The 11091-nt window shown below is 55.6% G+C and overlaps 1 protein-coding gene across 1 annotated transcript; it reads right to left on the reverse strand.

Moving 5' to 3' along the window:
* Positions 1-230: 230 nt before the first annotated feature.
* ARR3 (arrestin 3) lies at positions 231-11076 on the reverse strand (the record flags this gene model as incomplete). Its single annotated transcript, XM_080352756.1, has 15 exons — positions 231-324; positions 2139-2198; positions 2648-2671; positions 2960-3043; positions 3540-3677; positions 4152-4224; positions 4343-4427; positions 4518-4653; positions 4941-5008; positions 5267-5326; positions 5422-5621; positions 6149-6193; positions 6575-6635; positions 6815-6845; positions 11072-11076. The coding sequence occupies 15 exons, from the start codon at positions 11074-11076 to the stop codon at positions 231-233; spliced, it is 1164 nt and encodes a 387-aa protein (XP_080208882.1).
* Positions 11077-11091: the final 15 nt, after the last annotated feature.

Genomic DNA, 11091 nt, shown 5'->3' on the forward strand with positions numbered 1-11091 from the left:
TTGCGTAACGCAAATGAACGACAAATGCTGCCCCCGGTGGGTGCGAGGAGCCAGGAGCACCAACCCAGGGACCGGGCGCGGATGAACCAGCTCCTGCTGCCACAACCGGGGCCCAGAGCCAGCGCAGGGAGCCCGGGGTGGAGGGGGGACCGAGGGAACGCGGGGTGGCTACGGCCCAGACGGGGCTCGGGGAGCGGCGGGTGGCCGTGCGGGCAGGCAGCAGCTTGACTTCACTCCTTGTCAGCCTCCTCCTTCTCCTCTTCGTCGTCCTTCTCCCCCTTGAGCTTTTGGCGAGCGAATTCCTCAATGACGATGTCCTCCTCGCTGTGATGAGAGGGACGAAAAACTTTTAGAAACCTCTAGGCCTAATGTAACAGAAACCTAACAGAGAAACAATAGCCCTGTGGAGACTGGACGTGAGGCCAAGCGGGATGTGCTTGGCTCGCAGGGTGGGAAAGCGGAGTGTTCCACCAAACGAAGAAAGAGCTGCATGACTTTTGCTGAGTAGCAGCACAAAATGACAACGTGTGTGCTCAAGAAATCGGGTCAAGAAGCCGACGCTGAGGGGGCATCAGGCTGCAAAGACCCCAGGGATGTTAGAGACCCCTGATAAAGACTCTGGAATACCAAAGATGGACTGCTGGCAAAGGGAGGGGTTATGGAAATAATTCATGCATTAACTAAGTGGTAGGTGTATGTAATAAATACCAAGAAGTGCAAATCACATGCACACTCTATTAGAGGAGTCCAGCACGCTGTAATAAAAATGCCTGCTTTTTCACACTTTCATAACAGTGTTAAAGAGTCTTTTTGCTGATTTTTCAGTATCAGCTGGGGACAGTGCACAAATCCTGCCCGTCACCCCACAGGGAACAGGTCAGTGTGAGCCACAGCCTAACCACAGCACACACAACCCAGGACAGACTGCTGGCTCGGAGGAGCTGAGCTCTCGCCTGCAACTTTTGGCTTTTTTTAAGACAATATTTTGCATTGTCAAGGGAAAAAAAAGGAAGGAAAAGAAATTAAAGTGGAGACAAAGAGATTAGTTACCTCCTTGCGAAAGGCGAGTGGTGGATGACATCAAGGGAGAGCCACATAATGAAAAGCGGGGGAAGCAAATGGAAAAAAAAGAGTCAGCAAAACCGATTCCAAAAGCTGGTGAATGCGAAACGACTTGGCAAAATCCCCAGGGAGTGATGGTGGGGACAGGCCAAGAGATTTCCTCCTCGGGAAGTTTAAATATCCTTGCAGAGCTGGGAAATGGCTCGGCTTTGGTGTGAAAGCCCTGCAGTTGCAGCCCGAGTTTCCAGGCTCCAAATCCCAGCGCTCGCCTCCCATTGCAGGGTGTAACCAGCCACAAAAACGGCTTTTTTGGAACTTTGCAAGCAAGGGCTGGCTGGAGGGCAGCAACCCCAGCTGGGGCTGCAGCTGGAATTAACTCATGTGGTGGGAGGAGAAGAGATTCTGGCAACCGGGAGCGCGTGGGGGCGCGGTGGTGTGACCGGCAGTGCTTCCAGCAGCTGAGGGACCAAAACCACAGGGGTGGTGGCACTTGTGACCAGGGGGCGCAGCACTGTGGCTGCCTCCGGGGGACAGGGCAAGGTCTGGGTGCACAGCAGGAGCGGCTGCTGTGTTTGCAGCAAGGGGAGGTGTAAAATAAACCCTAGGAATCTGCAGAATGTGTGCCGAGCCCAGGATTTGAATCCTCCCGGTTTGTGCCACCACGCAGGGTGTCACGCTGTCTGCTGCGATGCAGGGGCTCAGGGCTTGGATGATTTAACCTGAGGATGTAATCTCAAATGGGATTGGGGCACCGCAGCCACCTGTGATGGATCTATCACATCCATCTGTGATGGACACAGATGGTTTAAGCGTTAGGGGAAATACTGGCTTGATGTATAAGGAAACATCGCTTTACCTTGGCTTATCTGTTGTCCGTATCCAAGCACGGCACAGGGAGGCGAGGATTGAGAGAGACACATGCAGGTTAATGCAGAAATGACATTTCAGCTAATGGGGCTGCTGGGGCAGAGCAGGGCCCTTGGCATGGGGGTGGCTGCATCTGTGTCACTTTTAGCAGGTCCCTGTGCACGGGGGCGGCCTCTTCATCCCCCACGTGCTGGCAGCATCCTGGGCACTACTTACCGTCCGCAGGCTTCGGGTGCATCAGGATGACGGGCAGTTCAACACCAACGTCACTGGAAGGAAAAGCACTTAGAATAGGATCATAGAATCACTTGGGTTGGATGAGACCCTCAAGATCATCGAGTCCAACAATTAACCCACCCCTGGCATTACCCCATGTCCCTGAGAACCTCATCTCCATCTGTTCAACCCCTCCAGGGCTGGTGACTCCAGCACTGCCCTGGGCAGCCTGTTCCAATGCCCCACAGCCCTTTGGGGAAGAAATTGTTCCCCAGATCCAACCTCAACCTCCCCTGGTGCAACTTGAGGCTGTTTCCTCTCATCCTGTGGCTTGTTACTTGGGTTAAGAGACCCACACCCTCCATGCTGCAGCCTCCTTTCAGGTAGTTGTAGAAAGCGAGAAGGTCTCCCCTCAGCCTCCCTGTTTCTATAACCCCTGTTTCAATAAGCCTTATTTCAGTAAACCATGCAGTGCTCAGCCCCACAGGCAGCTCTCCCTTACCTGGAAGTGAGATCCCCCAGGATGCTGCAGCAGCAGGAGAAGAGGGACAGAAATCAGTCAGGGCAGAGGAAGGGAGGAGTTAGACTTTGATTTATATTATAATAAGGTGGAAGATTTATAATCGGGGTGAAGGGCAGTGGTGATAGGGATGGAGCTGTGGGAGTCAGGGAGCTGCCCAGCACCCGGCTGCCCCACGCCCAGGGGAGTGGGCCAGGGACAAGGGGGTTCACAGAGCCGGTCCCTTCGTCGTACGAGGTCCCACAGCACAGCCCAAGCAGACGGTCCCTGTGCCCCATACCCGCAGAGCCTCACCCTCCTCGGGACACCATCAGGTTGACCTTCACTTTGTAGGACACCAGGATGCCCAGCACCTCCTTGTCCATGCCGGGTCTCAGGCTGTGGAGGAAGGCAGAGCAGAGCAGTGAGGTGCTGGCCATGAGCCGCCGCAGACCCCGGCCACCCCCCACGGCAGCTCCCGGGGCTGTTCCCATGCCAATTTTTTTGTGGGGTGCACTGGAATTTAGCAGGAGAGGACAACACAACATGGCAGTAGAAGTGAGGGGAGGGCAGGTCACTTGGCTGCAGCCACAGACCACTTTCTGGAGGTCTCTTGATCCACCTGAGCTGTGATTTACTCCTGAGATGAGACCCAGTGCAGCTCTACAGAGGGATACGGGGGCTTTGGGTGATGGCTGGGGCTGAGTGGAGATGGAGAGAGGGGTCTGTGGCCGTAGCACAAAATCCCTACATCTTCCAGGTGAATGGGGTGGGCTTAGGCGTACGAGTTGGGGGGGACCCTTGGTGGGAGCCCAGAGCATCCCAAGCAGCAGGAAGTCATCAGAGAGGGGTGAGGATGTGGCGGGGAGAGGGGGGAGCCCACTCGGGCTCTCACATGGTGGTGGAGGCCAGGTTGGTGTCCTCGTGCTTGAGCTTGCCGTCCAGAGCGAGACCTCGCTTCTCACGGTTGGCCGAGAGCGTGGGGGTGAGGGAGTACGTTTTGGAGAAGGTGGAGTTGGCTGCCACATTCTCGCTGGAAGGAGTAGGAGAGGAGAGATCAGAGCCAGCCCCAGCATGGTGGGTGCTCAGCATCGCCCCAGGCACCTGGGCAGAGCCAGACCCCCCCGCCCTGCCCTTCCCTTGCTGCTGCCTGGGCCCATTTCCTCCTTTCGTTCCCTTATACAACCACTTCTTTATTTTCTCCCTGCCACCCTCCTTGTTCTCAGGGACGCAGCGGCTGTGGCTGCCCCGGAGATGCAAAGCGAGGAGGAGAAGCAGCCGGGAGGCAGCTGCGCACCGTCCCCAGGGACATCCCCAGCAGACAGCGGCTTGTGCTGGGGGCACGTTGTCCCCAGCCCTCTCTCTCCTCTGCTTCCTCTGCATTTGCTCCTCTAACCCTCAGATTTTTGCTGCAACCATCTTCCCCACCCCCTCTCCGCACCGATCTCCCCTCCTCTTCTGTTCTCTGGCCACGATGCTGCGCCAACCCCAGCCCCTTTTTACTTACTTTATCTCCTCGGTGCACACAGTCTTCGTGTACTTATCCAGGGAATAGAGGACCACGTCTGTGATCTGATCAACTGAGGAGAGACAAGAGGGAGCAGCGCTGGTGACGCAGCAGAGACATGAGGCTCCATCTCTGACGGGAAGGCTGGGATGTGATGGGCACCAAGATGTGCCCCTCCTGCCCCCTCTCACCTGTAATTTTGATTTTTTTCACAATTTTGTTGGTGGTGTTGTTGATGTTGACGGTCACGTTGATGGGCTCTCCGTGGTAGTAGATCTGTGGCAAGAAGAGGTTCAGACCGGGTGTCCCTGTTCCTGGGGACACACGTGGTGGCCTGAGCCAGGGGACAGCCCCCCCGGTACCAACCTCCTTATCCAGGGAGGCTTCAAGGTGCAGGGGCTTGTCGGACATCATGAACTGCCGGGTGGTCTCCGACTTTGGGGCTGGCCCTGTCTTCATGGGGGCAAACTGGATCTTGCGGATGATGAGGCGCACCGAGTTCCTGCAGGGCAAGGAACTCTCATCCCCAGCCCCCGGCAGGGACGTGTCAACGCTTCAATGGGGACATGCTGGCTGTCTCTGGGGACATCACAGTGTCTCTAGCCAAAGGATGCAAGCTACAGCCTGCTCTTAGGATGTGGTGGAAGCTGCCATGGGGACAACTGTCCCTCCTTCAGTGGCACAGATTGACAGCAGGTCCTCAGCCTGACCCCTAAGCCATGCACCTCAAAACGACCTGGTGGTTTGGTTTTAGGACCATGGGGCGGGAAAGGGAACCCCTGCAAATACCTCTTGTGAATTTTCTCCTCCAGATTTTCAGCACAAAATCCTTTGACCTCGAAGTCCACGCCACAGGCCTGGGTGGGGGGGACACACGTATGGTCACTAAGCAGGAGGGACTCAGAGCTGCTGAAGGTTTAGGTTCATTCCCCTCATTCCTCCACCACATCCCTTAAAATCCTGGTCCCAACCCCAACCATCCTTCCTCCCCAACCCTCACCCCGTGGACCACGTGCCCGTGAAAGAGAAGCAGCTCTCAGTTTTGTCACCCCATAACTTAACCTCTTGCCAGGAGAAATAGGTCCAGGGGACATGGGTTGGGGACAGCAGCTCACCTTCCCAACATCATCTGGTCCCGGCTGGAGGGTGACTGAGCAGGGCAGGTTGGGGGCAATCTGGGCAGAAAAGACAGAAGAAAGCAAATCAAGAGAGATGAGCTCTGGTGCACCCCACGGAGCTGCGTGTTCAGGAAGGGCTGAACCCCCAGTACCTCGAAGGTGAAGGGGTAGGCATTCTCCCCGAGCTTCTTCAGCAGCTTCTCCTGCAAAGGAGTGAGGGTTTTGGGTGTTTGGTCCGGCACTGGTGGGAAGATCTGGGTGGTCAGGACATAAAGGTCCTTCCTGAAGGTCAACCCGATCACATCGAGGTCGTCTCGGCCGTAGCGGAACGCACAAGTCAGCGTCACATACACTGAACCCAGATGGAGATGGAGTGGAGCGGGGTTAGGGAAGGGTGACGTAAAGGGAAGGCATGGCAGGAAAGGTGTTGAATAAAGAGAAAGGAAAGAAAAATTACTTTAATAACTCTTCAGGAGAAGTATGACTCTGCTATCAGGACCTGGACCTCAAACGCTAAGTATAAAGTTAACAAGATTCATCATAAAATCATAGAACATCCTGAGCTGATCCCACATGGATCACTGAGTCCAGCTCCTGTCCCTGCATAGGACAACCCCAAAATTCACACCGTGTGTCTGAGGGTGTCGTTGTGCCTTTCTGCAAGGCACGGGCAGCTTCAGAGCCGGTGCCCAGGCAGAAGAGATGAGGAGAAAGAGACCGCCTTCCCCTCCAGGGCAGGGCCATGGCCCTGATGGATGACCAGCTCTAGACAGCCTATTGCAGTTTTAACTTGACTGCTGTCCCAGGTTACTTGGCACATTTGTACCGGTTTCCATCCCTTCCCCATAGAATGTGGGGTTTTGTGTCTTAATATAATACCTTTTCTGTCCTTTAGGTACTCTGGGTCAATCAGGCAGACTCCATCTGCAATTAAACAGAGAAAGGCCAGTGAGCTCAGCCACAAGGAAGACCTTTGCAAAAATACAGTGCTTTTTAAGCTCAAATAATCTGCTCATCAGCTGGGAAGGTGATGGAGGGGAGCTGCCGGTCGGGGCAGCAGCAATGCCTCCTCCAGCATCTCCACTGGCAGCACGGCCGGGTTGTTTTGCAAAGGGACTTTATCCATTTCCCCACCATTTTCCTTTAGGGTATTTGCAGGAAAACAGGATGTTTGCTCTCCAGAGCTGTCCTTGCTCCCCCTGCTCCAGCAGGAAGCAGAAACAGCAGCCACGGGCACAGGGACCAGCCCCCCCAACTGCTCGCTGCCCCCGCAACCCCCTGCATAGTGGGCACAGCCCCACTCACCCACAGCATCCACTGTCTCCACGTGATCCACGAAGTCTCTCTTCCCCAGGTAGATGGACAGCTGGAGGCAGCACAGCCAAAGGAGAGAAGGGAACGGATTAGAGTTTGCTATTGAATTGGCCAAAATTTTCAAGCCCTGGCTGGTGTCGTGGGTCTCGTTAACCCTGTCATTAGCATGTCAGCCCCAGACATGGCATCTGAGGGTTTGTAGAGATCCCATCTCTGTGTCCATGGACTCACCTTGGTGTTGGGGCTGGTCTTCTTGAACACCCTGCGGAGGAAGCACAGACAGATGGGTTGGGAACGCCCAGGACAAGGCTGGATGCGGCACACCGTGGGGCAGGGAGGGATGGGGGACGTTCCTCCCAGGGGACATCCCTGCAAGCGTGGTGCATCTCCAAGAGCTGCGCCGGAGTGTGCATGGGGTGTCCTGGCCTTAGGGAGCTGCGTGTCCTGCAAGCTCAGAGCCAACCTGGCTGCCCCGAGGGATGTCCTGCTCCTGAGCTCAGCCTGTGCCCATCGAGGAGGGGGCGTCTTAAGGGCAAGCGAGAAAGCACAGACACGCAGAAGAAAAGAGAAGGTGCTTTGTTGGCTCCATGATGGCTCATTCCATTCTACATTCTGGCCCATGGGGACAGCGGGTGGGGGAAAAAAGGGGTCTCATTGTCTCCATCTTCTCCTGCCCTGCAGTACCCTTGCTCCATCCCAATCTAAAAAAAAAAATGTTTATATATATACATATATACTTATATATATACACACACTTACTTTGCTCCGTCTGCCATTTTAATTCAGCAGCTGCGCAGGCAGGGATCTGTGGGGAGAGATGGAGGGAAAGCGATGAGGTGGTGGGGAAGGGGCAGTGCCCGCCATCGCCAGCCAGCGGCACAGAACCCATCACCAAAAAGGCAAAGAGGAGGAGGTGGAAGAGAAACAGGGAGAGCGGTGCCCCAGGCAGGACAGCCTTTGAAAAATAAGAAGCACAGGGGTGACTCCAAAGAGAGTGAGTTCAAGGCTTGGAAACACAAGGAAATGAACAAAAAGGCTTATGGAGTTTCAGTTTTATGATTTTTTCTTGTCTGCAGGAAATTGGCTGTCGTGGCTTAGGGGGAGGAATGGGCTCATTTTGTTCCATCACTCAGGGGAGAGCGAGGAAACTGCAGGCAGAATGGTCCATGGCAGCTCAACCTCCCCATGGACAGGGTGGTTTTGGGGTGCACAGCCCCGACTGATGGTCCTTCCATCCCTGTATGGGAATATAGTGGAAGATTTGGCGAGGAGATTAGTTAAATGTAAATACGCTCAGGTGACTTGCACCTGTCTGTAGAAAAAGCACATAAATCACACTAATTGTTTTACTGACCCTGTGTGCTTGATGAGCCTCTGTGTTAGATAACACAGGCCTGTGAGAAACTGCAGGCGCCTTATCACTATGGCTGAGGTTCCTGCGTGGTTGTGAGAAAGAGCAGAGGCTGCGCCTGCCTGGAGCCATGAAATACAGGCGAGCTCAGCAGGTCCAGCGATCTCCCAGCGGCACTGAACTGCCCAGCGCCTGCGTCCCCGCTGCTGTCACCTCTGCGGGGAGCTCAGGTGCGGCTTTGGAGATCCCCCAGTAGAGAGGGAACTAAAATCAAACCTGCTCTTTGCAATGCGTTCCTGGTCTCTGGCTCTTCTTGCGACGTGCCTGCGTGTGTGTCCGCAGTCCCCAGCCCTGTCCCGCAGCACAGAGCCAGCGCCCAGCCCTGTGCTGCCCACTTTTGGCTTGATCGAGCCTGGCAGCCCGAATTAAAACGTAAATATCACACTGATCACCAGCTGATTCGCCAAGAGATTAGACGGGATGAGCTCAGCTTCTTAAAGTTAGGCAGCTCGGACATTAGCAAAGCTTAAACCCAGGTAGGATTTTAAGCCCCAGGGCTGTGTGGGCAGAGTCGCCTTTTTACGCAACCGCAGAGACAGAATCACAGAATCATAAAGTCATAGAATCACACAGTCATTTCAGTTGGAAAAGACCCTGAAGATCATCGAGTCCAACCATTACCCCACCCCTGTCCCTGCCCCATGTCCTGAGAACCTCATGTCCGTCTGTCCAACCCTCCAGGGATGGCGACTCCAGCACTGCCCTGGGCAGCCTGTTCCAATGCCCAACAGCCCTTTGGGGAAGAAATTGTTCCCCAGATCCAACCTCAACCTCCCCTGGCACAATTTGAGGCTGTTTCCTCTTGTCCTATCCCTTGTTACTTGGGAGAAGAGAAGCTGGGGAGAAAAAAGGAGTTGATATGGGGCATGGGAGCTGATGCTCTTTCCCACAGGAAAACAAGGGATTAATCCCAAACATGGGATCTTTGGTGCCCTCCAGTGCTGTGGGATGTGGAGCTCGGGCACCCTCACCTGCTGGGTTTCTTGGGCAGCAGCAAGAGAAGACGGGAGGGGAGCGGGAGCGGAGCGGTGCCGCGGCTGAGCCCTCTCCAGAGCCCGGGCACCGGGGATGAGGTGGTGAAAAGTGAAGGAGAGAAGAGCAGAACCCCTGTCCATCTCCCGAACCCCAGAGCAGGGGACTCGGCCCCCTCCTGCCCTGGTTTAGCTCTCCTGTGCTGACGCCTCCGCCCATGCCCTGGGGCTTGGCCATGCTGAAATCCTTTTGGCCACATTTTTCCCCTTTCAACTCCAAAACACCCTCCTTTCAGCCACCATCCTGCAACAACATCCCTGCCCCAAAGCATTATACAAACCGGGGGGGCCCATGCCCCAAAGTGCTAGCAGGGCCCAGGCAGCACTCACCTATCAGGTGGACAGACAGACAGACAGATGCTCTCCTTCTCCCAGCACGTTCCAGTGCAACCCAGTCACTACGGGGCTGCTCGCAGTCTTGCTGCTTCTTATACCCACCCCGGGCAGTCCCTCCCCTGGCATCTGATCCCAGGGTGTGTATGTGCTTCGTGGGAGAGGGACTTTGGGGACGAATCCTATTAGTTTATTAATCGGAGAGACGCTTCATGAGTAAGAGTGGGCTATAAATATGGCTGCGGCTGGAGCCCTGAGAAAGCAGCTTAGGGAAGATTGGCAAAGCGGGCTTAGGAGGAAGGTGATGGTAATCGAGGTGGAAGCTCTGCTCCTGGTGGGCAGGGACATGGGCACAGATTCCCATGGGGACTCTCTACAACTGCTCCCATGGCAAGTGGCACGAGGGTGGATGGAGATGGCAGAGGGGCGGGAGGGACCGGACGGGTTTTATCCCTCCCTTACGCACTTTGCTGGATGTGGAACAGATGGACGGGAGGTGCAGGCAGCTTCGTGCATGGCCAACGTCTGGCTGGTCACCTAGAGGTGACCTGCGGTGGCCCAGGGCACACAAGATGCCCTCGCCACGAGGATGCTGATGTACAAGATGCTGGGGTGCGGGGCTTTGCTCTCCCCAGCACAGCAGGGAAGGGACAGCCACCCCTTGGTGGTGGGACATGGACCCACCACCTTCCCCAGCACTGCTGGGCGAGCTGCTCAGCCTTGCATCATTTCGTAACATCACAGCCTGCCCTTGCCTGACCCGATTAGCACATCGTTAATTCGAGGTTTGCTGCTGCAAATAGAAAACTGTTGGAAGCACAGAGTGGATTTGCCGTACGGCCGGGAGAGAAGCACTCACCGCTGCCGTCCTTCCACAGATGCTGGTCCCAGGGCCAGGGGACAGAGCCCGGGTCAGGCTGGGGACAGCCTGCAGACTGCTCCAGTGAGGCCCTACTCATCTTCCTCACCTCCAGCATCTCCCAAGCCCTCGCTTGCTTGGCCAGACCCTTCAATTTGAGCACCACGCACTTGGTTCAAGCTCAGCATACCAAGTCACAGCATCCCTCTCACTGCTGTACCTCCATCCCAGAGCTGCCAACAACACCCTGGAGCAGCAAAACCACCTTTATCACCTGGGTACCAACCCCTCCCAAACTCAGCCCACCTGTGCCCCTAGCCCTGTGGGCCACTGGGAGCCACCACAACATGCCAGCCCCACTGCCCAGGGCTTTCACTGTCCACACACGTTGCCCAGGACTTGTGATCTCTTTAATTGCACACAGGAGAGCTGCTTAGTTTGCAGATCAACAGGCGCTATTTCTGCCAAGGTCGAGGGGCCACGTGAACTGCGACCTTCCCGCTGGCAGGTGGAAGAGGAGGAGGAAGAAGAGGGGGAAGAGGCAGCCCCACCTGGCTGCCCGCTGGCTGCCCCCAGCGCCGTTCCTGGAGCGCCTAATCCCCAGCCTTCTGTTTGTGCTTCTTCGTTAGGTGCTTAATAAAGCCCTTGAGTCCGGTTGCATTCACAAGGGCTGTGCTCATAGGGTCTGTGACCACAGTGAGGATGGGGAGCTGAGTTTCTTGTGGGAGGCTTGAGCTCAGTTTGATCCTGACTGGGCAGATTCAGCCAGAAAGACCATGCCCAGGTTGGGGGGCAGATATTTCTCCCCACAAAATGATGGCGAGATGGACAGCCACATCCCTTCCCACACTCACGCCATGCTCAGAACCAAGTG

Source organism: Nesoenas mayeri (genome assembly GCF_963082525.1).
Source record: "Nesoenas mayeri genome assembly, chromosome: 13".
NCBI classification, from domain to species: Eukaryota; Metazoa; Chordata; class Aves; order Columbiformes; family Columbidae; genus Nesoenas; species Nesoenas mayeri.